The sequence below is a fragment of the Rousettus aegyptiacus genome, unplaced genomic scaffold, assembly GCF_014176215.1.
Source record: "Rousettus aegyptiacus isolate mRouAeg1 unplaced genomic scaffold, mRouAeg1.p scaffold_m13_p_10, whole genome shotgun sequence".
NCBI lineage: Eukaryota > Metazoa > Chordata > Mammalia > Chiroptera > Pteropodidae > Rousettus > Rousettus aegyptiacus.
Window position 1 is genome coordinate 22269619 of NW_023416285.1, and position 25337 is coordinate 22294955.

Here is a 25337-nt window from a genome sequence, read left to right on the forward strand (position 1 = left end):
CAGGGTAGGAACAGATTGGAGCGAGGAGATGAAGACGTGTGGCCTCTAATGTCATCGATCCCAGCTGTTTCCTGTGCAGAGTTTGTGCCTCCAGGCCTGAAAGATGACGCAAAGGCTTCTGACAAAAGGGAGCCGGGTGAGCCTAAGAAGAAAAAGGGTTTGCTTCTGTTAGGATGGAAACCTGAGTTAGCCTGCAGGGAGTTGTCCGGCAAAGGCTAATTCGTAGAGGTTTCTGTGAATCAGAGACTATAGTAGGAGTAGGCTTTCTTTGTAGGCTCCCCTTTATCTGTTCACCCTTAAATGTTGTTTCCCCCCAGGATTTTGTCATAGACTTGCTTCTCATCCCACCTATATCAGTCAGAGTAGGTTTGATTTTGCTATGGTAACAAATAACCTTCAAATTTCAGTGGCTTATAACAATAATATTTCTTTCTTGCTCTAGCTACATGTGTGTTGTGAATTGGCTACTACTCAGTTGCTTGTAGTCTTTGCTCTGAGAACCAGGCTGACCGAGCAGTCTCGCTGGAATGCTGCTGCTTGTCATAGCAGAGGAAAAGAGACCATGGAGAACATGAGCTGACCTTAAAGCTTCTCAGCAGAAGGGAGGTGACACGTATCATTTCCATTCACATTTTATTGGTCAAAACATGTCATGTGGCCAAGCCTGACATCAACAAGGTGGCAAAATGGAATCCTCCCCCAGGGGTGGGCAATGAAGCTTTGTGTCAGTAACACAGTCCACCCCATGATTGTGCCGGCTCCGGGGCCATCTCGCTTCTCTCACATCTCAGTAACTGTCCGTATGATGCTAGATCCAGTATTCTAGCTCCAGTCCCTGCGTTGAAATCCGGGGCCACCTACACAGCTGCCAATCAGGCAGTTCTCCTTGGTCTCCTTTAAACTAAAGTCATTTCCTCTTCAGCATTTCAGTTCTTTTTGATTAAATGCCCGCTGCCCACATTGTTATGCAAATCAAATACCTGGGTATCATCTTTGACTTCTCTTTCATCTTTTTCACTACATATTCTACCATCAATCAGAAAGCTCCCGTGATCATACCCAGTAAATGTCTCTTGAATATTTCTGCTGCTTTTTATCTCTCCTACCCCTCCTAGTTCAAGATATATTCTTTCTATCCTGGACTACTTTGGTGAGCTCTTACATAATCTCAATGCCTCCATATTTCCCCTGGCCATTTCATTCCACCCAGCATCCAGAGTGATCTTTCTAACTTGCAGATCTGACAACACACCCTTCTGTTGCCACGTCTGCTTAAACCCTTGCATGGCTTCTGGTTGTTCTGAGAATAAAGTTGAGGAGCACTTATAAGATTCTTCATCTGCCTCTCCACTCTCACCTTCACCATTATCCTACCTCTCATAACTGCTTGTTTCACGCCCCCACCATACTGAACCCCTTCCATTTTCTGTACCGTGCCGTGCTCTCTCTTATTTCTAGAATATTGCGTGTGTTGTTCCTTCCATTATGCCCTATAAGCTCTTCAGCTGGCTAACTGTAACTCATCCTTCACATCTCAGCTTAAAAGTCACTTCCTTCAGGAAGGCTTCTCTGTCCCCTTTTTAGTTAAGTGTCCCCATTATGTACTTCGATAGTGCTGTATTTTTTCTATGGCATAGATCAATCTTTAGAACTCACTTAAATGTCTGTTCTTTCTTTTGCTGCTACATTGTAATCTCTTTGAAGGCAGTGACTAGTTCAACATTATATCCCCAACCTTGAGCAGAGTGCCTGGAATAGTCTAGGTGCTAGTAAGTGTTTACGGAATGATGATGAATGCCTATTTCTGGTGTCAAACAGTAAGGTTTGGCCTGAACTCAAAAGCCAGGCCAGAAGGACACGAAAAGGTCCTTGCTTCCTTAATGTCAAGGGAAGCTGAGAAAGACTAGCTTGGCTTAGGGTTAGAGGGACAGTATAAAAGTTAAACAGATTTCTGAAGGAAGGTGAATAAAGGACAGGGTCCAGAAGAAGTGGGATCCACTAGAATATAAACTCCTTGGGCAAATGGATTTTTGTGTTGTTTATTACAAGATCCCCATGCCTAAAACAGGGTTCAAAGCACTGTGGGCAGTTAATAAATACTGAATTTAATGAATAAATAATTGAATGAGTGAGTGAATTGTGAGTCCGAGTTCATGGCTCTAAGAACCAACTCTGGCTATCCTAATAAGAAAAAGGATTTATTGGAAGGATACAGGGTAGTTCACAGAATCAACATAAAGAACAGAGAATTAAGACTAGCAAATAAACAGCAACCAAGGGCAGCCAGGCAAGTGGAACCATGGCCAAGGTTGCATCACGGGAATACCCTGCTAAGGACACTGCTGCTGGCACCTGCTGTCAGATGCTGCTGTCCCTGGCACTGCCCCACTGGTCATTAGCTGAGGAGCCTAATGGACTCTAACACTGCTACCCTCCTTGTGGGTCAGGCAGGTCTCGGTGACCCTGTGACCCCACTTTACTTTTTCAGGATTCAAAGTCCAGACAGGAATACCTGACTGGCTGAACCAAGGTCAGTTGCCGACTTATAGTTTCCAGAAAGCTCAAGAGAGTGAATATTTGTCCCCTGTCAGCAGAGGGGGCTATGCTGCCACCTCTGTTAGGGCTTCTCCCTAAATAAGACAGTCATTCAATGTGGGCAGCCTGAAAAGCTCTGTGTCCACTCAAAACTAAGGAAGATACTTCCTCATTTAAAATATTTTATCTTAAGCGCTCACTATTAAAAATCTAATCAGTTCAGAAGTTTGTAAGGCATAAATGTTTACCCCTTACTTCCCAATCCCTAGGCTACCCCAAGAAATAACTACTATTTTCAGTTGGGAATATATTCTTGCATACTTCTTCAAAAAATTTCTTGGATGAGAATTGTTTCTTAAGAGCACAGGGCTCGACTCCATAGCTATTACCTGATGCTTATAATCTACATAGAAATCATATTGTCTCATACTTTTTACTTGGGAGCAAAGTGGCTACGTGGAGCCCCAAGATGATGTGACGGCATACGCCACTTTGATGGGCGAGCACCGTTTGGGTTCTGCTGGAGGGAAGGTAATTTGCCCTAATTTGAGTTGCCAAGGGGACAGCTTCCTGTTTTGGATGTTTCGCGTGGAGAGTTTTGTTTCTAAAAAACAAAAATTATCTGAAATAATATTTTGCTGGGATTTTAAAGAAATAAAGTTCTAGAAGGAACCCATCCTCATCTGACCTCCAGAGAAGTTATTCTGGGTGTAGCTGTTAATTTTCCTTGTGTCGGTGGTTGGCTGGTCTGTACATCCCAGGAAGCAGTGCTTAGGTGCCCCACAGTGGTTAGGCAGTGCAAACACAAGACTTTGATTTGAGAAGATTTTGCACAAAGAATAGAGCTGTTGCTCAGATAAACAGTTTGAATGTTAATAAAGTAAAACTAATGGTTAAAAATCTTATTTGTGAGAAATATGTAAAAAAAAAAAAGCACGTTAAAATGTAAATCGAGGTTGGATAAAGGCATCTTGGGTTGTTATATGGCTGACCCACATCAGTCACTGCAACTGGCCCCTTGGACTGGTATCCACTGTGGCCATTCAAGAATCTAGAAGCAAAAACTAGCACCTCATCCCAACCTGCTTTGCTGTGTATCATCACAAGTGACATCAAGGATTCCCATCCAAAACCTTTATCTCTGTAATCAATGCCGTAATTGTACCTAAACTGGTAGCAGTTCTGTTTTATTTTTGTGAAATGGGATACATTTTAGGTCTTTTTGGTAGAATCTAATAAAGAGATATGGATTGAAATTTTTAAATGTGAATTAATTGAGACAATTCCATTTTGGAATCACAGCCAAAAGAAGTCAGCTGTAACTTATGTGGACATTTTGAGTATTGTCAACAAGGAAGATTCTTTATTAAAAAATATTATTTTATAATAGGTAATTATGGCAAAGTTACAATGAACAAGACAGAAAGATATACATTTTATTTATACAAAACAAATTTGGCTCTTTAAAAGAAGGTACCAGTTAAAGTGGCAATCTTTAAAAGGAAGTGAAGCAATAAACTTTGCTATTTTAATTTGAATGTAATTTGCTCTTGCCTTGGCATCTTGACTTTGTTATACAAACAATCCTCCCTGGCTAGGAATGTTGGAAAACCCAGTATCACCTGAATCTGTTAAGATAATACCCTTATTTTGTCTGAGCAGGAAGTGAACAATTCTGTCATGTCTACAAGACCATGACTGGGAAGTCAAAGGGTCAGCAGTGGCCCAAGGAAAAGAATTAGAGGCGTCAGCTGCAGAAAGAGGAAGCTGAGTTGTGGCGGTTGCAGTGACGAGAAGTGAGAGCTGTGGCGGGAGCCATGGGGACCAGTGGTGTCTGAAAAGAGCATGTCAGAGTGGAAGTTGTGGCAATGCTGAGGTCATTGCCTTTTCAGCCCATGGGCCATGAGCCAGAGGCTCTATTGGGCTTTACAAAATTTCTGTATAGCCACAGGAATCTACATAAAAATGAAAATACCTGTCTACACAAGTCTGTGTACACTAATACTCGTAGTAGCATTGTATGTAATAGCCAAAAATTGAAAGCAGCTCAGAAACTGAAAACAACCCAGATGTCCATCAACAGGTGGCAAGAAGAATGCTACTATGCACATAGGATGCACATAGCATTGTGGAAAATATCAAAATCACTATGCAGAATGAAACACTCCCATAACAAAAAGGTGACATGTTATATAATTAGATTTGTATAAAACTTTAGAAAACGTGAACTATTCTATAATGAAGAAAATAGGCCAGTGGTTACTTGGGGATGAGTTGGTTTGCAAAGTGGCATGAGAACTTTTGAGGTGATAGAAATTTTTGATAAATTATATTGGTTTCACAAATGTGTTCATATGTCAAAATACATCAAATCATATACTTTAGATATATATAATTTACTGTAAAAAAATATTGAGGAAAAAACTTCCAAAAAAAGAGACTAGGGACTATTAGACAATCAATGTTCAACAAATGTTAGTTAATAATAATAGTAACAATAATATGAGGTAGGCACTATTATTGTCTCTGTTCGATGAGGAAACGGAAGCTCAGAGAGGTTAAGTAACTTGCCAAAGGTCACACAGCCAGCTTCTGGTATGGCTATAGTGAATGCAGTCTAACTCTAGGATATGAAGCCCACAGTAAGAAAAGGGATGTGAAGACAGAGCCAGAAGAATGAGCAGGCCCTGAAAGGAGATTGTAAGAGGCAAAGTGCCAGAGAGGCAGCAAGGATGGAACAGAGAACGATGGAGCATGAGCAGAGCTTCCACCGAGAACATTTGTGGTCATTCTTTATTAAGTACAGGAATTTGTCTTTTCTCTTTCAATTTTTAATTCACATATTATAAAATTCACCCATTTAAAGTATCCAGTTCAGTGGTTTTTAGTATGTTCACAGGAATGTGTAACCATCACCACCATCTACTTTTATAACTTTTTTGGTACCCCCAAAAGAAAACCGTCACTCTCCACTTCCCCTTCCTCCCTTCCCTTTTCCCTGCTCAATCAACCCCACAGCCCTAGAAAACCATGAATCTACTTTCTGTCTCTATAGATTTGTTTCTATAAATGGAATAATACAACATGTGGCCTTTCGTGTCTGGCACTTTCACTTAGTATAATGTTTTCAAGGTTCATATGTGTTATCACATATATCAGTACTTCATTCATTTTCACAGCTGAATAATATTCCATTGTATAAATATTTCACATTTTGTTTATGCAATTGTTAGTTGATGGATACTTGGGTTGTTAGTTTCTACTTTTTGGCTATTATGAATAATGCTGCTGTTTATATTAACTGGTAAAGAGAGAGGCAGGTATCAATCACAGGTACAAATACCATCCAAGCAGATGGCTGTCTATTTATTTCCAAGCCTTCTGGTTTGTTTTGAATTTAACAAGATATGTGAGGACTCTTTTGAAATATTTTCCTCTGTTAGACTTAGGTTACAGGTACCAATAATGATGTTTCCTAATACTAAGGTTTGGGAAAATTGTTTGCAAAATAACTGATAATGTTTATCGAGCCTTTCCTATCTGCTTGGCACTTCCTATGTATTTTGCAATATGATTTTACACTAATTGATGTGCTAAATATAGTTATTATCTTTATTATGGAAGAGGCTTCTGAGGCCCAGAGAGGTTGCTTGTAGCGTATACCGGTGATGCCCAACCATATCTCTCACCCAGTTCCGAGTTCACCCATAGCTGCACATAGCTGCGGGCAGACAGCTTCTCATTTTAACCACAGGCCTCTCTGCTTCTCAGCCTGAGGCTTTCTCAGGTGCCACTGGGCTTTAGCTCAGACTGCCCAACGGGCAGCTTGGCAGTTCAAGGTCTCTAATGACCCCAAGACAACCCTAAACTAATGAGGTAAGTAAACACTCAGCTTCCCTTTTTCCTTCCACATGTTCTACTTCCGGTGTCAGTAAACTTTTTTTCTTAAGGTCTAGACAGTAAATATGTTGAATTTTGCCATACAGTCTCTGTTCAAAGAATTTGGCTCTGCCCTTTCAAGATGAAAGCAATCATAGATGGCACTGGAATGAGCCTGGCTGTGGGCCAATAAAACTTTATTTACAAAAAGGGGCGGTGGGTCAGATTTGACTTGCTGGCTGTGGTTTGCTGACCCCTATGCTCCATGACTCCTCAGAAGATTCTCCAGGGGAGTTGAACCCCGGTTGCCCCCACAGGTAACCCATTCATTGCCACATTCTTCTTGGCTTTTTTTTTTTTTCCCCCTGTATCACTGTCAGCACATCTTCACGTGTGCTTCCTGAGATTTCTAACCAGACAAACTCCCTGCCCCAAATTTCTTTTCTCAGGGCCTGTTTTGGGGGAAACAACTGAGAAGCCAAGACAATGCTATTTAATACACTATTACTACAGGCTGATGATGTGAAGAGGCCACAGCCTCTGTGTAAGTCCGAGTCACTCTTCTGCTCCAGGGGCCTTGGGCAAATGACTTCACCTCTTTGTGCCTCATTCTGCACCTGCAGAATTATCACCGAACTTTCCACAAAATATCGTTACAAGCATTTCATGTTAATCTTTTTGAAGAGTAGAGTGCCAAATACAGTGCATGTAGATACCATAAAACAGACTTCTACACGGTTGATAAAGTTTTTTCTCCATTCATGGAAAAGTGCCTTAGTGCCCTCTTTGCAGGAAAACTTCATAACGAATCAATGGATTTTTTTTTTGTCATTTATTATCAGTTACAAATATAAATGGCTGACCAAAACTATACATTTCCACTCCTTGCCCTCCCCAACTCCGCCATTTGGGTTTGGGCCTTGATTTGCAAATCTGTTGTCTTTCATATTTAAATAGCTCAAAGCACAAAGAGTTTTTATCTTTTAGAGCTATATGCTGAAATATTTATGGATGAAATAACATGTCAGAATTGTCTCTAAAATACTCTGTGGGAGAGAAGCGGGTGTGGATATAAATGAAACAGGATTAGTTCTGACTTGACAGTTGTTGAAGCTGGGCAATGGGACCTGAAAGGTCATTATAATGTTTTCTCTACTTTCCTATTTGTTTGACAATTTCCATCATTACAAGGTTGGAAAAAAAAAAACCCTGCTTTTAAAATTTGTAAACAAAAACCTTGTTGTTATTGTTAACGACCTGCATTATTAGGAAGGAAGGAAAAAAATTATCTCCAGCTAGTGGATGGGGACCAAATCTCAGTTCATTAATATATCAAGAGTACAGGCTCTTTTTTATTCTTGAGTATACTTAAGACCTTCTGCAAGGCTTATATATGTGGTCAGCATTGAGGGAAGGGGCTACGTGACACTCAGCTAGAGAGAACAAGAAATAGTGATACTCAGCAGAAGGGGAAAGTGGACCTTATGGTCATAACCTAGCAAACCTCAAGAAGAGTACTTGAAAGGGATGTTCAAAATAAACATTTGAAAGCAATCAGAGTATCTGCTCAATAAAACACTTGAGATCTATAAAGTGGTTAGACCATTTGTCCAGGAAAATAAAACGCTAGAGATCTAGAAAGAGGTCATGGTGTTCGCTAAGGGGAGTTAGTGATTGATTTAAGAGTTTTAGCTTTTAGAATATTGCCATGAAGTTCAGTTGATAATGGACATGTACTTGACAATGCCCTCACTCTGTGAGTGTGCAAATCTATACTTTAGTACCTAAAAGTCATCAGGCTGTGGCTCAGTCTTTCCCTGGATTTGCTGATCGGTTATTTACTGCAGGAGACCTTTGCAGGAGAGGAAGGAAAAGGTAAAGAATACCTCTACCTGGAAAGCAGCAGTGAGCTACCAGGGTTGGCAAGGCCGAGGCATCAGAAAGCCTGTGGTCCAGTGGCTTCCAGTTCATATCAGTGGCCCTGAGATTATTGATGCTGCATCTCCATTCTTTGAGATTTCTGTTGTGGTCTTTACTGAATCAGTTGTGAATGTCACAGGGTAATTTTAGATTTGTACTTTTACAGTATGTGACAAAATTCTGTTGCATTTGGGGAGAGGCTGATATTCCTGTATAGTTATTGGTAGGATTTGAATTAAAATCTCTATCTCTGGAGCCCTGTTTTTTCATTTGTCCCTCACCTCCTTGCTGTTTGCATGGATTGTGTGATGTTATTGAATTGATAGGGACTGCATATAAATTGTGCTGATTTACAGTGGAAATCAAAGCTAATCAACACATGTGATTGACGATTTTCAGTCATAACCATGTGCTGATTAATGGGCAAGGTCAGTGACAGCTCCAGATTACCCACACAAATCTCCTCCATTCCTCTCCCACGCTGGCACTCAGACATATTTTGAATTATCAAATGGAGTATCTGATGCCCATTCTGGCCAAAGTTTTGACTGAAAAATATGAATGCTAAATTTTGGAATAATATTCAAAGGTACATGGGAATACAGTATGGTATGAGAAGCATGTTGTTAATTAATGAAATACAATCGGGTAAGAATTTCTTAGACAGATAAGAGAGGGATGGTGTTTTTAATTCAGGAGTGATCATGCATAATTCTTCTGAACTCAGTTTTAGGTTGACACACATTAATATCAGACTTTATAAAAAAGGTGTCCAAGTGTCATATGCAATTAAGGCTTAATCAAGGAGGGACTCCTGCATGTCATTACTAGCGAGGGAACACTGTTTCTGTAGTTTTTAATTCCCCCATTACTGAAATAGAATACAGCCAGTTACATAATATAATATATAAAACCTACGAGGGAATTCAGTAATTTTGCAATTAAGTTGGAGGTCTTTAGAAATCATTTTGCCTATTTAAACATATCAATGTAATTGTTTAATAATAACTTGATTAAAAGACTCTAGGGAAATATATTTGGAAGTAATTGGAAATAAGGGTTATGAGCATAAAAAGTGACCAACGCTGATGTGTAGAATAGTGGTAAAATCTAAAGAAGCTCCTTCAAGAGAGGGGTGAGCATGAGCCAAGCCCAGGAGGCTGTTGGTACATATTGAGAAGTTCAGACGGTCAGCTTCATATGTGGGGAGGGAGCCAGGAAGGACGAGTTCAGCTAAAAGTAATAGGGAGCCTAGTTTATAGTGGCTTATATCCTCATTTTTAAAAATATGGTCCTCGGACAGAAATATCACCTGGGAGCCTGTCATTAATGTAGATTCTTGAGCACCACCTCAGACCTACTGAATCAGAATAATCATTTTAATGAGATTTCCAAGTGATTCATTGGCACATTAAAGTCCAGTTTAGGCAATAAAGATATTTTGATGGCTCACTTAATAAGCTTTTAGAAGTAAGCAGCTTCAGAATGGCTGGAACTATATCATAAATATCACAGGCTTTTATCTCAGGATTTAGAGGTAAGCAGTTTCAGTCTGGCTGGATCTATATCATCAATAACATAGGCTTTCATCTCATTACACTCTGCCATCCTTAGCATATTGATTTTGGCTTTTTGGTTTATGACCTCATGCTTCCAAGATGGCTGCTGTAGCACCTGCACAAGTGAGGTCCAAGTGAGAAGGGTGGAGCATACTCTTATAATATCTCATTGGCCAGAACTGAGTCATATATTGACTTGTAGACTAGTCACTTGGGAAGAGGAATGATATAAACATGACTAATTTATACCATTCATTCATTTAGTTAAAAAAAATAAAAGGATTTTTTACCACATGCCAACTCATGAGCAACAAACATTTAAAGCTAAAGCCACAGATCAAAGGTCTATGTTCATTAATTGAACACAATTAAGGTTCTGTTAGTAAAGAGGAATGAGGTAATCATTATTAGGTAGTAATCATTGTCCACCACAGGTTGGCGAGACCAGATTTGGAGGAGTCTTAGAAGCCATACCAAGACTGGATTCAATCAAGTTGTTATTGGAGAATCAAGATAGTGATATAAGAAATAAATCTAGCCTGTGGAGGATGGACTGAGACTAGTAAGATTTATGCAGGCATCCAAGTGCTAGTTTTTTAGGGCTGACCTAGGACAATGACAACTGGAATGGAAAGAAGGGGATACATTTGGAAGTCTGCTCTGAGGCAGAAGTCGTGACTTAGTGGTGCTGTTTGTAGGTGGTGAGGAAGGGAGAGGATTCAGAGATGATATCACTGAGACTTTGATGAAATAACTCTCTCAGCTCTCTAACGCTAGTTGACATTTTAAAAAACCCTATGTATTTTGCACATTTTGCAAGTTTTTATGCCCCCTTTTTCATGTACATTTATGGTGACCAAGTTTACTTTTAAAAACATATGCTAAAAATAATGACAGTTTTTATTCTGAAGTTGTCTAGGAAAAAAGTATGCTTAAGAAGGAATCTGTCGGATCAACATCGCAGATTTGTCTTCTAGAAAACCCATTCTCTGATCAGGCCATTTCATTTCCAAAGCTTTCTGGCCTGTCCACCTTCCAACCCCAACCAATAAATGCCAAACACCTAGCTTGGAAATCAAGAGCCGTGACCATCTGGACGCAGATGATTTTTCATAATTTTCCTTCTAATCCCAAGATTTTGTACCCCATTCGCCAACAAATGGGACTGTTTATTTTTCTGAAATAGCCATGCTTTCTTCCTTTTGATCATTGCTGTTTTTGTTTGTTTGTTTTAATCTGAAGAAGTTTTTTTTTCTTTTATTTAAGAAAAGCATGCCACCTCCTCTAGAAAGCTTTCATGGATTGGATTTCTCTTTCATACCTCTAGACCTCACCAGTCTTTGTTTATTCCTTCTTTATGATGCTGATACTAATCTTTTATTTTATTTTTGCCCAAATTCAGAGAAACATTTTAGGGCTACCATTTAAAAAATGAATGTGTCAAATACCATGTGATCTCACTTATATGTGAAATCTAAAGAACAAAATAAACCAACAAAACAAAACAAAACAAAATGAATGTGTCAAAACACTTAGAAAGATGGAGGTTAACCTTAGTTCCTGCTAATGAGATAATGGAGCAAAGTTGTGAATCGGTGGCCTGCAGATACATACATACATACGTACATACATACACACATACATAGGAATAAATAGAAGGAATAAATCTAGATAATAAATATATATGAATTTATTTACATAGGGTTGAGAAAGACAAATCAATCTGGATGCCTGTGGATTGGCATGCACACTGTATTTCACCAGACTCCCCACTCCTTATTGCCTTCCACCTGGCCTTCACATATTTACATTTGCTGACCCCTCATAATACTTGAGTTCACGAGCTCTCCATAGCAGTTAAATGAATGACTTGATACACCAGATCCAAGTCATGGCGCTGTCACTGGCTAGCTAGCTGTCTCGAGTTAACAGTAAGATTTCTAATAATGTCTTTGAATGGCCTTTTGTATTTGATGTGGACTTTATGCAAATAAATGGATAATTTTTGTGTGTGTATGAACTCAAATAGAGGCACACACGTGGCCATATTTCAAACATTACTAGAATGAATTGGAGAACAAGCATATTTATCTTTGAAATGCAAGGACTCCCTGCGAAACTGCCTTTGGCTTATATTGAGACCTTAGGAAAAGAAGCGACTCATTGCTGCTGTGCATCAAGAGGCTGGACTAGGCTGGAGTTGGGTTGTCAACTGCATGCAGTCCTTACGACACTTCTGTATCCTGTGCCAATGGCGGATTTCATTAGTAGTCACGGCACCTGGGACATCATAGCTGAGTTCAGACAGGGTCCCATGACCCTATTCACTACTGTGTGCCTGATGTCTGTTACCAGAAGATCAGAGTGGGCAAAAGATAAGTCATGGTAATATATATTTGGCATCGTGCAGTTAGAAGAACTTTGGGGTGCTGCTTTAGGCAAAAATGGAAGACTAGAATTTACTAAAGTTTATAGGAAGTGAAATCACGTGTACAAAAGTATATTATACATTAGGAGATGCTAAATGCTAACTACTATTTGTTTATTGGTTACTTGGCACTTCACCTAAGTGTTTCTTGGTCATTTCAAAATTCTTGAAAGATGGATGTTACTTCCATTTTGTGGATGTGGAAATAGAGCTTGGAAGTTTTGTTAACTTGCCCAAGTCTCCTAGTTCACAGTAGGTGGTGCACTGAGACTCCCCCCAGCTCTGTCTGAGCTCAGGCCTCCGCTCTTTGCATGAGGTTCTCTTGGCTCCCACACCACACACTAGCCATGTACGTTAGTTATTACAATAACGATTTCTATTATGATTAGCATTCTATTGAAATGTAAAATAGGTCATGTTTCTTCTTACTTTCCCGCAACTGTCCGCTGGTTCCATGCTCCCTTCTGTACCAAGGCTCCCATTTTTGGGGATATGTGAACAAAAGTTGTTCCTGCAGAGAAAACAAGAGACAGGAAATTGCAAAGGATAAAGGAGAAAGGTCAGAGTCAGGTCAAGAGCTTCCCACGTCTTTCTCTCCAGTCTAGCATCAACTAGTTGGAAGCCTGAAGGAGATCCTAAAAGCCAGAGGCCATAATCAAGAGAAGATTGAGAGATAAGTAGAATGCTGAAAAAATAGGAAACACACTTGCAGCTTGGACTGACATTGATTATCTTAAAATGTCTGCATGGTTAAATAAGATATATGAATTCCCATTTGGCTTCTAATGTCTGATGACTTAAAACAGCTCTATGCCTTGGATTCCGTACCAAGCTTTGATAACGTCACAGATGCCTGATGTGAATCTGAATCACCTGTGAGGCCTGAGAACTTCTCTGTGGTTGCTGAATTCCAAGATTTAGTGAGTTTATTTCATCAAGAGTTGGTATTTCTCATACATGTTAATAATTTTGCTGCTGCTACTAAAAGTGGGTGGTAGTTACATCTCTGAACATCTTATTTCCGAAAGCCAACTGGATATGGCTGTTTAAGAACCATTTGAGGCAGCTAGATACTAAGTGTTCCAGTTCCCTTTCCATTCAAAGGATGCTCAGAACAGACCTCCAGAAAAGAGACAAAATCTTCGTCCTTGCCTGCCATATTGTTTCTTACAGAAGAAGCACAATTTTGTGACTTTATCTCCCCCTCACACTTCTCACTGGAGAAAGTTTAGTTAAAAACTTCAAGACAAATCATAAAGTGTTTGAGAAGTAATTGTAGGTGATTCCTCATTCATATATATATTTGAAACCTGATGGTTATTCTTGATTTTTCTCTTGCTTAAACCCTACTTTCCATCCATTTGTAAGCCTTGTCCATTTTGTTTCCAAAATATATTTTAAATCCATTGGCTTCTATCTAATTTTCACTGCCAGCCACCATCTTGATCCCAGCCACCACTACAATAGCCTCCTAAGTGGAGAGCTGGTCTGTTGTCCCCATCCTGTCCCCCAATATTCCATTCTCCAAATAATGGTCAGAGCGACTGAGTTAAGAATTGAATCATGTGATTTCTCTCCTTAAACCCACCTAGAGCTCCCCATCGCATTTAGAATAAAGTCCAACTCCTTGCCACAGCCTCCAAGGCCTTGGGATAATCTGTCCTTTGCTTTTATCTACAGCTTTACCCTGAGCCACTTTCTACCTCACTCTACTGTACCCACGGTGATGTATTTTTCCCCCTCCATTCATAAAGCCTTTGCACATGCTTTTCTTCTAACTTGTAGCATGGTAACTCATTCGGGTCTCAGTTTTAGTGCTAACAGAGTACTATCAACTATACGTTCTAATGTAAGTCCCTTGCCCACAGGCCTTTCTCTCTCACATTACCCTGTTCTCTTCTTTCATAGCACTTGCCACACTTTGTATTTATATAATTCTCTAGTTTATTTTCATGCTTATTGCTTGTCTCCTCCACTAGATTGTGATCCCCCTGAGAGCAGGGACTGTGTCTGTTTTGTTCACCATGATGTCCAAGCACAGGCAAACCTTGAAGATATTGTGAGTTTGGTTCACAATAAAGCAAGTCTCATGAAGTTTTGAGTTTCCCAGTGCATACAAAAGTTATGTTTATATTATAATGTAGTCCGTTAACTGTGCAATAGCATTATGTCTAAAAAAACAATGTATATATCTTAATTAAAAACACTTTATTGCTAAAAATTGCTAACCATTAGCTGAGCCTTCAGCAAGTCTTAATCTTTTTTGCTGGTGGAGGGTCTTCCTTCAGTTTGTAAAGTTAATTTATAAAAACAGAGGGGAGATGATACACCCAGTGCAAGATGGAGGTCACCTCTGAGGATGGAGGGAAAACTCTTTTAAACTTCTTTAAAAGAATACAATATGTACGTATGTGCAAAATATTTAAAACTGTTAAAATTGGGTAGTAGCTATATAGGTTATCTGTCCTATTATTCCGTTTATTTTTTTGAAATATTTTATAATTTAAAAAAATCCTTGGTAAGTAAGATGGCTATATGTAATAAAAAGTGCAGTATCACTTCTACTCCTTTGTAGCTTAGGGATAATCTGGCTCCTCTTTTACCATCTAGTGGCTAATTTCTACTTGGCCTATGTGCACATAGTTAAGCTTCGTTTTCTCCATCTCCTAGGGCCCCAGCGCTGGGTTAAAGGCCTTCTTCATATGTTTTCATAGCACACTCTCTTGTCCTTCTGGCATCACTTCTCGAAAATTGTGCAGGTTCCTGTTTACTTGCTCTGTGTGCCCATTGGACCCTAAGATGTTCCCCTAGGGGCAAGTGGCTTGTTTACCGTAGCATCCCCAGAGACTGGTGTGCAGTCCTGTGCCACAGATGTTTATTAAGTAGCTGAATGAATTAACGGACACTTTAATGGCTTAAGTTTGTTGCTACACATACAGCAGGCCGGAGTTGGATACCTGAAATCACGAACTGTATGGACTATATATTAACTACAAATTGAAACTTTAAAGCAACATTTCTTGGCCCCAAGAGGCTCTGTGCCCCTTTCTTGGATTCTGCCAGCCTGGGGCCTTTGCACTACAATGTTACAGTTGGAAAGAAGGAGCAGGGTGACGTGTTTCTTGTAAGGACACCTTGTCTGAGACCCCCAACTCATCTAACTCAGGAATCATATTCTCGTTAAGCTTTGGCAGGGGACATATGCCAACCAACCAAATTTCCTGGGCGCTGGGAGGTCAGGGCCCTTCAGTCTATCAGCCAGGCTAGCTTTTCACAGGGAGGACCACTGAGCCTACCTCCCTCACATCCAGCAGCCCAGCCCCTGCTTTGTCCCAGATTTAAGTTGGATTTGTCTTGCCAACCCTCAGCGTGGTGTCAGTAGTGAGCCTGTTGTAGGTCTCATATCCCTCCTTTGAGCCCTAGACCCAAAGAGAACTTGCTTCCTTTCCCCTTCCTTCCTCATGAATTCATTTTATTATTCATGAGACTCTGCTACCATTTCAAGCCCACCTCATTGGAGTCTAGCTGGCATTAGCTCAGCCCCTGGCCACATGAGAAGGGTAGAACTTTTTCCCTGACAAAGCCTGCCATTTAGCTGGAAGTTGGTGGCTGTCTTGAAAACCTCGTGTGACCAAACTAGATCCCTGAAATCTTAGAGCACGACACCCTGTATTGACAGCAGTTATGACTATTTGCTTTCCTGACATTGCAGAGAGAGCTTCAGCTCTATCCAGGAGGAACCCTGGGCTTTAGTTTACCTTTCTAAACCTCAGCTTTTTTTGTCTGCAAAACAGAGTAAATAATACTTTGCAGAGTTTTTAGATAATAATTAGGGGCCATGTAGTAAAGTGCATTAAATTGACAGAGCACTCGGACTGAAATCCTGGCTGTGGCCCTTCAATTTCCCCACTCAAAACTCGGTAATTATGGTCCCTACCTCATGCATTGTAAACACTTAGAACAATGCCTGGCCCATAATGAGCATTCTCTAAGCGTTTGCTGGTTTTAGCAGTATCTGGTACATAGTAAACACTCAGTACTCTTTATGCTCTATTATTATTACTTGTCTTGGTTTATGTAGGATGCTGTAACAAAAACACATAGACCAAATGGCTTATAAACAACAAAAATTCATTTCTCACAGTTGTGGAGGTTGGAACGGTCAAGATCAAGGTGCTGGCAGATTTGGTATCTGGTGAGAGCACACTTCCTAGTTCATAGATGGTCAGCTTCTAGCGGTATCATTACATGGTGGAAGGGGCAAAAGATCTCCGAGGTCTTTCATAAGGTCACTAATCTCATTCATGAGGGTTCTGCCCTCATGACCTAATCACCTTCCATTACACTGGGGATTAGATTTCAACATATGAATTTTTGGAGGATATAAACATTTAGCGTATAGTATTCTGTTCCTGGTCCTCCAGAATTCATGTCTTTCACATATGTAAAATATATTCATTATATCCCAACAGCCCCCAAAGTCTTCACTTGTTCTAACATCAACTTAAAAGTCTAAAGTCCAAAGTCTCATCTAAATATCACCTAAATCAGATGTGGGTGAGACTCAAGATATAATTCATCCTGAGGTGAATTCATCTCCAGCTGTAAACCTGTGAAACCAGACAAGATATGTGCTTCCAAAATACAGTGGTGGGACAGGCGTGGGTAGACATTTCCATTCCCCCTAAAAAGCAAATGGTAAGGCAGCACTTTTCCAACTGTAACTTATCGGGCAGGGCAGGCATTGGCTCCCCAAGGCTTTGGAATTGTTGTGAGGATTAATGAGATTATATGAAAATACCTGGCATGTGGTAAGTGCTCAATGGATATTGTTTCCTTTCTCCCTGACCCTTGATCTTGGAGAAAGGGATACCTCAGACAGGAGGCAGGTGACTGCTGCCACTGAGTTGTAGGCATTCATTCTTGCCAAATGTAAGGAACCAATTCTAGGTTCCTGGAAAAGTTCCAAGAGCTTTGGTGTCCCTGTGACATTATGACCTTGAAATTGGTGAGTAGGTTCATTTAATTCCACCTTGACCCTGAGCCAAAGCTACCAGGCACAAACCCATCATAGGCATTTAATTGAGCTCATATTTCATAGTGTTCCTAAGGGAGGCTTGGAAGGGACCTTGGGGATCTGGAATCTAATCTCTGAAATTTACAAGATGGAAACTGACCCAAACATGCAACAGGAGCTGCCTGAGATCACACAGCCCGTAATGAGCAGGTAGAAGCTGTCAGTGTGCACCTGGATGTCCAGCCACATGTTCCTCCTGGGCTGCCTTTGAGGACGTGTTTCTCTAGAGAGAGATAGACCCCCAAAGGGCTATGTGCTATCAATTGGATCTATTTAGATGAATCTTGACCCTCGGCTTAGCGCTGATTTATCTTCACTCTGCCCATAGCATAACTTCTGTCATGCTTGGAAAATTCCATATGAGGAGAGCAGTGTCTCAGACCACCCCCACTTGTAAGCATTGAAAAATCGGAGGAGAAAGGACAAGGGAAAGGAAAAGCCATTTCCTTCTTATATCTTCTCAGCCCTTATATCTCCCGTCAAATCCAATAGAAGTTGTTATCATTTATGTATCTTCTCTAGTTGTGTATGGAGACCAAGATGCAGATGATGGTTTATTTTATAACCTATGCATTCCTTTGCTAAGCAGTGAACTTAGAAAGACCTTTTCTCTTAATATGTTTGGAGACTGCATTTACCTAGAAACATAGCAGTTGGGTCTTAGCTTCTGGAAAGTGTGCTTGTTCTGTGCATCTGAAAATTGTGCTGAACGTAACCAGGCACACTCCTCTTGGTGAAATGCAGGTGTACATGGTGTGGTGGACTTTTTGTGAGAATCACAAGCTACAGGGAGGAAACTGACATGAATCGCTTTGTGTAACAGCAAAGGTACGTGGCTATGTACTAGGCACAAGAAACCAACATGGAAGAATCACTGTTTTCCAGGTGCCTGCCGTGAAGTTCTGATTCAAAATACTGACACACACAAATTTAGGCTTTGAAATTTATAATATGATATAGTATTATTAACCTTATAATACTATAATTAAATTAAAATGTATTATTTACTAAATGGCTAAAGTAAACTTTGAGAGTTGAAAGGGGAATAGGCAAATTCTGAATCTTCAGGCTTAGTAATTACTGGTATCAGTTGGTATTATTTTAATTATTTAACTATAATACAGCCAATGGCACCAGATTAATATTAATATTGCACATTGACAGAGAGTTTCAATTGTGTTTAAAATATAACAATTTCTTAAGAGCAGTCTTAGGCTTGGCAAAATTGAGCAGAAGATACAGGGAATTCCCATACCCTGCCTACACACAAAGCTAGCCTCTTCCATTATCAACATCCCTCAGCGGAGTGATACACTTGTTACACCTGGTAAACCTACATTGACACATCATTATCACTCAAAGTCCCTAGTTTACATACGGTTCACTCATGGTGTTGTACAGTCTGTGGGTTTGAACAAATGCATAATGACATGTATCCATCATGATAGTATCATACATTCTCTGTGTTCTACCTTCTCATCCCTCTCCTCCACCCCCAACTACAGAGCTTTTTACCATCTCCATAGAATCATACATGTACTGCAGTTTATTTATCTATTAACCTACTAAAAGATATCTTGGCTTGGTTTCTTCCAAGTTTTGGTTATTATGAATGAAGCTGCTATGGACATCCATGTGCCAGATTTTGTGTGGTTGTAAGTTTTCAATTCCCTTTGGTAAATATCAAGGAATGAGATTACTGGGTTGAAACTTGATGGTTTTAAAGAACTAGATGAAGATGAATAGATATTGTTGTAAAAGTGAGAAATAATTCTAATCAAAGGTAAACTAAACTACCTTTTTTTAAAAAAAGGAAATTATGATTTATTATAAAAGGAGAGGGAAAAGGAAGTTTGGTCTGATTTTTATTCACTAACAGATTCAACCAGGAGATAGGAACTGATATTTTCAGATCTCATTTTTAAGGAAAAACATAACTTTCAGTTTAGGAAAAAAATGTGTTTTTTTTTTTTGGTGGAATTAGGGTTATGCAAAGTGGTGTTTTTAATGTTTCCATTATAAATTATAATTAAAATATCTGAGTTTAAAATTGAGTATCTATGTTTAGTTATAACACAGGGTGAGGATGTCAAAATCTTTGACTCTAAATTTTCATTGTGTGTGCGTGTGTGTGTTTTTTATGAGCTCATTGCTGGGTTTTTCCATGAACTTGAAACATGTGTGTGCAGTACTTTGGAAAAGGAGATTATTTGCTTAAACTTTATAGGCTGAGTTAAAAATAGGAAAACACTGTTTCTATTTTTGGAATGTCTTGCCAGCTAAAGAGTGAACACAATGTTTATACTAAGCAAAAATATCAAGAAGGGAACAGATATTTAAATAGCAAAATGCATTAATTTGCTGGTTAGAGATGTCACAAGCATTTTAATGAAGAGATAAATTTGTGTCAAAAAGTAAATTTTTGTTTTAACAAGACTGCTGAGTACAGAGAGAAACTTATGCGACTTTATTCTTTACGGAGTTTGTTATTGTCTGGCTCTCTCTGAAGTTACAAGTTTAATGGCTCTACCTTTTTAACACTGCAGAGTCAGTATCTCTAGTTGGGTTGCATCCAGCTTTTGCAACGCTTTTGGATAAATGTAGTGAAGGTGGCTGGAGGTGCTAAAAGTGTTTTTATTAAATCTGCTTGCTGTCGTTCTGGCTTACAAGAAACTGCAACTGGACACACAATCGAAACATAAAATTAGAGACCTTCAATGGTTTTATCAAAGTGCAATGTTCTTTAGCTATCACCTGAATTTATTGTCTACCTCCAAATAAGCATTGATCATATTTATCCCTCATTCACCAATGTATTAAACACCTTTGCTTTGAAACCAATCTTCAAATACTTGGCCTTGTCACTTGGAGATTCCGTTTTTGAATTTAGCATGATTTAAAATGTGAGTACATGTGTGTGCTTGAGAGAAAGAGAGAGGTGTAGATAGGTAAGGAGGGACAAGACTGTGGAGAAGAGAAAAAGGGGAGTAGTGAGTGAGTAGGGAGTGTGAGTGAACAGGATCCTTGCTTAGGGAGGAATTCCTGAATGGCCTGAAGTATGAGGGCCTAGTAATACTGTGTACTCTCAGTCTCTGCCCAGCTAGAATGATAGGAATTTACCAGAGAAACTTGGAGGATTCACAGCGTGGCTTATAAAGGAACAAATGGAGCACAGTCATGCTGCTAGACATAGCAACTCATAAAAAGGGAGAGGAAAATATTGAGAGTCATCCAGGGGCCCACCCAGCCAGGAATTGGTTTTGGCTAGCACACAATCTCCTCTTTGATCTCAACTGTTTGTCCTGTATATAAACCCAGCTGAGATCTTGAGACCTCCAGCCCATCATTTCTGTGTTACTTCTACATTAATAATATATCATACTATATTAGTCAGGGATCGCCAGAGAAACAGAACCAATAGGAGATTATATATATATAATAGGAACTGGCTCATGCTGTTATGGAGACCAAGAAGTCCCACTGTCTGCCATCTGCAAGCTGGAGAACTAGGAAAGTTGGTGGTATAATTCAGCGTAAGTCCAAAGGCCTGAGAATTGGGCGTCCAATGGTGTAAGTCCTGCTCTGAGTCCAAAGGCCCAAGAAGCAAGAGTACTGATGTCCAAGGACAGTAGAAGATGGGTGTCGCAGCTCAAGCAGAGAGTAAATTTGCCCTTTCTTTGCCTTTTATTCTATTCAGGCCCTCAGTGGATTGGATGATGCCCACGTGCATTGGTGAAAGCATCTTCTTTGCTCGGTCTACTGATTCAAGTACTAATCTCTTCCACAGACACCCTCACAGACACACCCAGAAATAATGTTTTTCAGTTATCTGGGCATGTCTTAGGCTGGTTCAGTAGATACATAAAATCAACCATCACTACTACTATTACTACTACTATAGCTAACATTTCCTGAGCACCTACTACATGCAAGAATTCAAGCTGAATTGTTTATATCCATCTTATTTAATTCTGAAACTAGCCCTTTGAAGTGTTGCTCCCAGTATTGTAAATCCTCAGAGAATTAATTTACCTAAAGTCTTTCAAATGTCATCACATAGAGGAATTTTTTAAATTGAGATATAATTCACATATGATGAAATTTGGGTTTTTAGTATATTCACACCACCACTATCTAATTCCAAAATAATTTCAGCACTCCGAAGAGAAAGCCGTACTCATTAGCAGTCATTCTTCAGCTTCCCCTCCTCTCTAGTCCCTGGTAACCAGGAATCTACTTGCAGTCTCTATGGATTTGCTTATTCTGGATAAGCAAATGGAATCATACAACATATAGTCTCTTGTGTGTGGCTTTTTTCACTTAGTGTAATGTTTTCAAGGTCCATTTACATTGTAGCATGCTTCAGTACTTCATTACTTTTTATGACCAAATAATATTCTGTTGTGTGGGTATACTACATTTTGTTGTATACCCACACAACATTTGGGTTGTTTCCACTTCTTAGCCATTATAAATGTGAACATTCATGTACAAGTTTTTCATGGACATTTGTTTTCAATTCATACCGAGAGATTTTATTTAAAGATTTTTTGGAACTTAATAGTATCATCAGCAAATATTTTCTCTGGAAACAAACTTTTATGCCGGCGATGACTATGCACCATGAAACCATATTTACTGAAATTCTCTTTTTACAATGTGAGCTCTAATTTCCGTTCTATTTTAGTAGGGCTTGATTTCAGCAGATGAACACCAATCCTCTATGCCTTTGTCCAGGTGGTCCTTCTTCCTAGAAAGCCCATCCCCTCATCACCATCTGTAAGCCTGAAGTCTTCCAGCCAGGAAGCTGGGCTTTCCTCTGCAGTTTGACCGTACCTTTCAATTCTCTAAGAACTCCATGGAGCTTCTCCTGGGCCATCCTGTGGCATTTTTTTTCTCCTTTCCCTGCCTGATCTTCCCTGCTACTCTCTCTTGCCTCTTGAGGTCAGGCTTCATGTCTGATCACCTTTCCTATTTCTTATACAGACTTAGCAGTTGCTTTATACAATCGGTGCTAATATTTTTGAGTTGAATAAACTCCTGATTAATTGCTGTAATATTGTGATTTATAAGAAGAAATACATATTTGGCCTTTGTCCTCCTTAGAATTTCCTGTAAAGAGAACAAGAAATGTGTCTTTTGTTATGTCAATGAGATTACTTTTGGTTAAGCCCTTAAGTCACCAAAGGATGGAGGTTGGTTGCCAGGGGAACCAACCACGTGATACAAAAAGGGTTGAGATTTTCAGTCCCATACCCCATACCTCTGGAGAGGGGAGAGGGACAGGAGATTGAGTTCAATCACCAATTGCCAGTAATTTAATTTTGGGTTCCACTTATCCTCTCCCCAGTGTTGCTTTTAAGTTCAGGGCATTTTCTTAGAGCTTAATCTAGGGATTGGAGTGATGGAATATGATGATATTTTGTCATCAGTCCTGCTTGTCATGACTGGTCCTCAGCTGCCCATCCACTCCCATCAGAAAACAATTTTATTGCCTAGGAACTCTCCAGATTTCTCTCTAGCTGACTTAGTTTACCCCATTGCAGGACATAGGACAATTTAAGCTGTTTTCTTAGGGGGCTATTTGTCAGTAATTTATTATCATTATTATAAGACTAATGTCCATAAATCTCAAGTACTGGTGTACTCTCAAACTTTAATGTGCATACTAGCTACCTGGAATCATGGTGAAATGAAGGTTCTGTCTACAGCCATGCTACCCTGAACAAGCCTGATCCCATCTGATCTCGGAAGCTCAGCAGGGTTGGGCCTGGTTAGTACTCGGATGGGAGACCACCTAGGAAGACCAGGTGCTGTTGGCATAAAAAATTAAAGAATAGGGATTGTAAGCTGACAAGGTCCTTGCAATCTGTGGGGTCAACCAAGGGTTGCCTTGCCTAAAAAAAAAAAAAAAAAAAAAAAATGAAGGTTCTGATGCAGTAGGTCTGAATTAGGGCAGGGCCTGCATTTCTAACTGCCAGGTGATACTGAGGCTTCTGGTCCATGGACCACACTTCGAGGGGCATGGCTATATAGGCCAGAAGGGCTCTAACTGTAATGGAGTTCTCAGCCTGCATCTCTTCTACTTGTTTGGGAAATGATGTAATACAGGAAAAGTTTTGGTTAAATGGCCACAAATGCACTCCTCTTTTCCACCTCTTAATTTCTTTAAGGAACATCTCTGCTTAAAAGAATGAAAGACTAGCACTTCCCAAAGATGCTTCCAAGGCCCTTTTCAATTACCTGGGTAGGCTCTGTTAAAATGATATCACTCTTGACTTTCCCCAATGCTTTTATTGTTTATCTTATTCTCATGCATTCTACCTGGAAGAAAAAAAAAAAAAAAAGAGATGACATCCCACCTCACTTCCCCATGATCCTCCTCTTGGCACTTATGCCCTTATGCAATCCCTTTGTCTTGAGTTTTGGACTAGACTTATTTCCTCAGTTGGAGTGAATAGAGTAGGGCAGAAGTGTTGGGATGTCACTTCTGTGATTAGTTTATGTGACTGATTTCCTTATGGGACATGTACTCTTTCTTGGATCACCTGTGCTGGGGGATGCAAGCTGTCATTTTATGAGAAGCCCTATGGAGAGGACCACATGATGCAGCAAGAAACTGAGGCCCCAAGACCCACAGCTTTCAAGGAACTGGATCCTGAGGACAACCATGTAAATGAACTTGAAAGAGGATCTTTTAGTCCCAGTCCAGTCTTGAGATGACTGCAGCCCCAGCTAACAGTTTGAGTGCAACCTCAAGGAGCCAGAGGCACCCATCTAAGAAGTTCCCAAATTTCTGACCCACAGGAACTGTTTTAAGCTTCTCAGATTTGGGGTAATTTGTTATACAGTAATAGATAACTAATAAAAATCACCTGACTTAGATGCCGGGCATTCGAGGAACATCATTAAAATGTCCTACTAACCCATCATAAAGATAATGCACAATTAATATGACAAAAGGAAACCAGCGAAATTTGGGGCTAGGGTGGCTACTTGGTCTGAGGAACCCAGTGAATGACACATGCGTTTACTCATTGGCCACTCGACCTTCGGCTGTTTTTTTTTTTTTTCCAACGTGTAACTCTCAGGTGTCTGAGTTTGAAACTCAGCTTAACCTTTGTAGCTATAAATTGCCTACATTTGTCTTATCTTCTTGCCTCGGGAGAGAAGAAATCTGGTGAAATCGACATTTCTCATGTTGATAAAACCTCCGGTTTGGCAGGAGCTGAAGGTTCTTTTCCTCCGCCCCTTTTCTAGTTTCAACAGTTGGATTTTCTGACTCTGGAGAAAACCACCTTCGATTACATAAAGGTATTAAGGGCCGGGGAAACACTAGTCCTTTTGTTGCCAGCAATCTCGAGAGTTTAGGGGTGGGGTAACCCCTGCCTGGAAAGTTGGCCAGGCTTTGTGTTTGTTCCAACTCTGGGGCTATTATCAAAGCTCAGAGAGAAGAATTTCTAGTGTTCCGAAAGTTGTGCGAATTGGAACCCCAAGGCCTAGAAAGCCGCGTCTCTAGTCACCAGGATTTGGACGCCCCGGCCCGGAGCCGCCCCTCGCGGGGCAGCGGTGAGAAGCGAGACCCGCAGCCTCCCAACTTCCCGCTGCGCGCCGAACGCCGGGTGGGCGTGGCCGGCCGCGCTGCCCCGCCCCTTCCCTGTGCTGTCCCCGCCCACTTCCCTTTCTGGGCTGGGCGGTCCCGCCCGCGCGACCTCTCAGGGCGGTGACGAGCGGGGAGGAGCCCGCCGCCGCCGCGGGGGTGGGGGTAGTCATGCCCGCGCCCCGCCGCGCCCCGAGCCCGCCCCCGGCTGCCCGCCGCTACTCGGGCCGGCGGCTGGAGTGAGCGGGAGCGGGACCCGAGAGCGAGGAGCCGCCGCCCGGCCCGCGATGTCACCATTGTTCAGCTGGGTGGCCAAGGTAGGCGGCTTCGGGGCAGCGT

At 40.6% G+C, this 25337-nt stretch overlaps 1 protein-coding gene and 1 pseudogene across 5 annotated transcripts in view; both read left to right on the forward strand.

Annotated features, from left to right (window-relative positions):
• Positions 1-25337, forward strand: part of TBC1D1 (TBC1 domain family member 1) — a 197340-nt gene that overhangs the window by 38197 nt on the left and 133806 nt on the right. The window contains exon 1 of one of the 5 annotated variants that reach the window (XM_016140714.2): positions 25167-25315. The exons of the other annotated variants lie outside the window; for them this stretch is intronic. Coding sequence (XP_015996200.2) covers positions 25286-25315 — 30 coding nt within the window. The 5' untranslated portion in view covers positions 25167-25285. Of the gene's footprint in view, positions 1-25166; positions 25316-25337 lie in introns of those variants that run through there. 5 annotated transcript variants of the gene reach the window in all.
• Positions 23102-23220, forward strand: LOC118609228 (annotated as a pseudogene).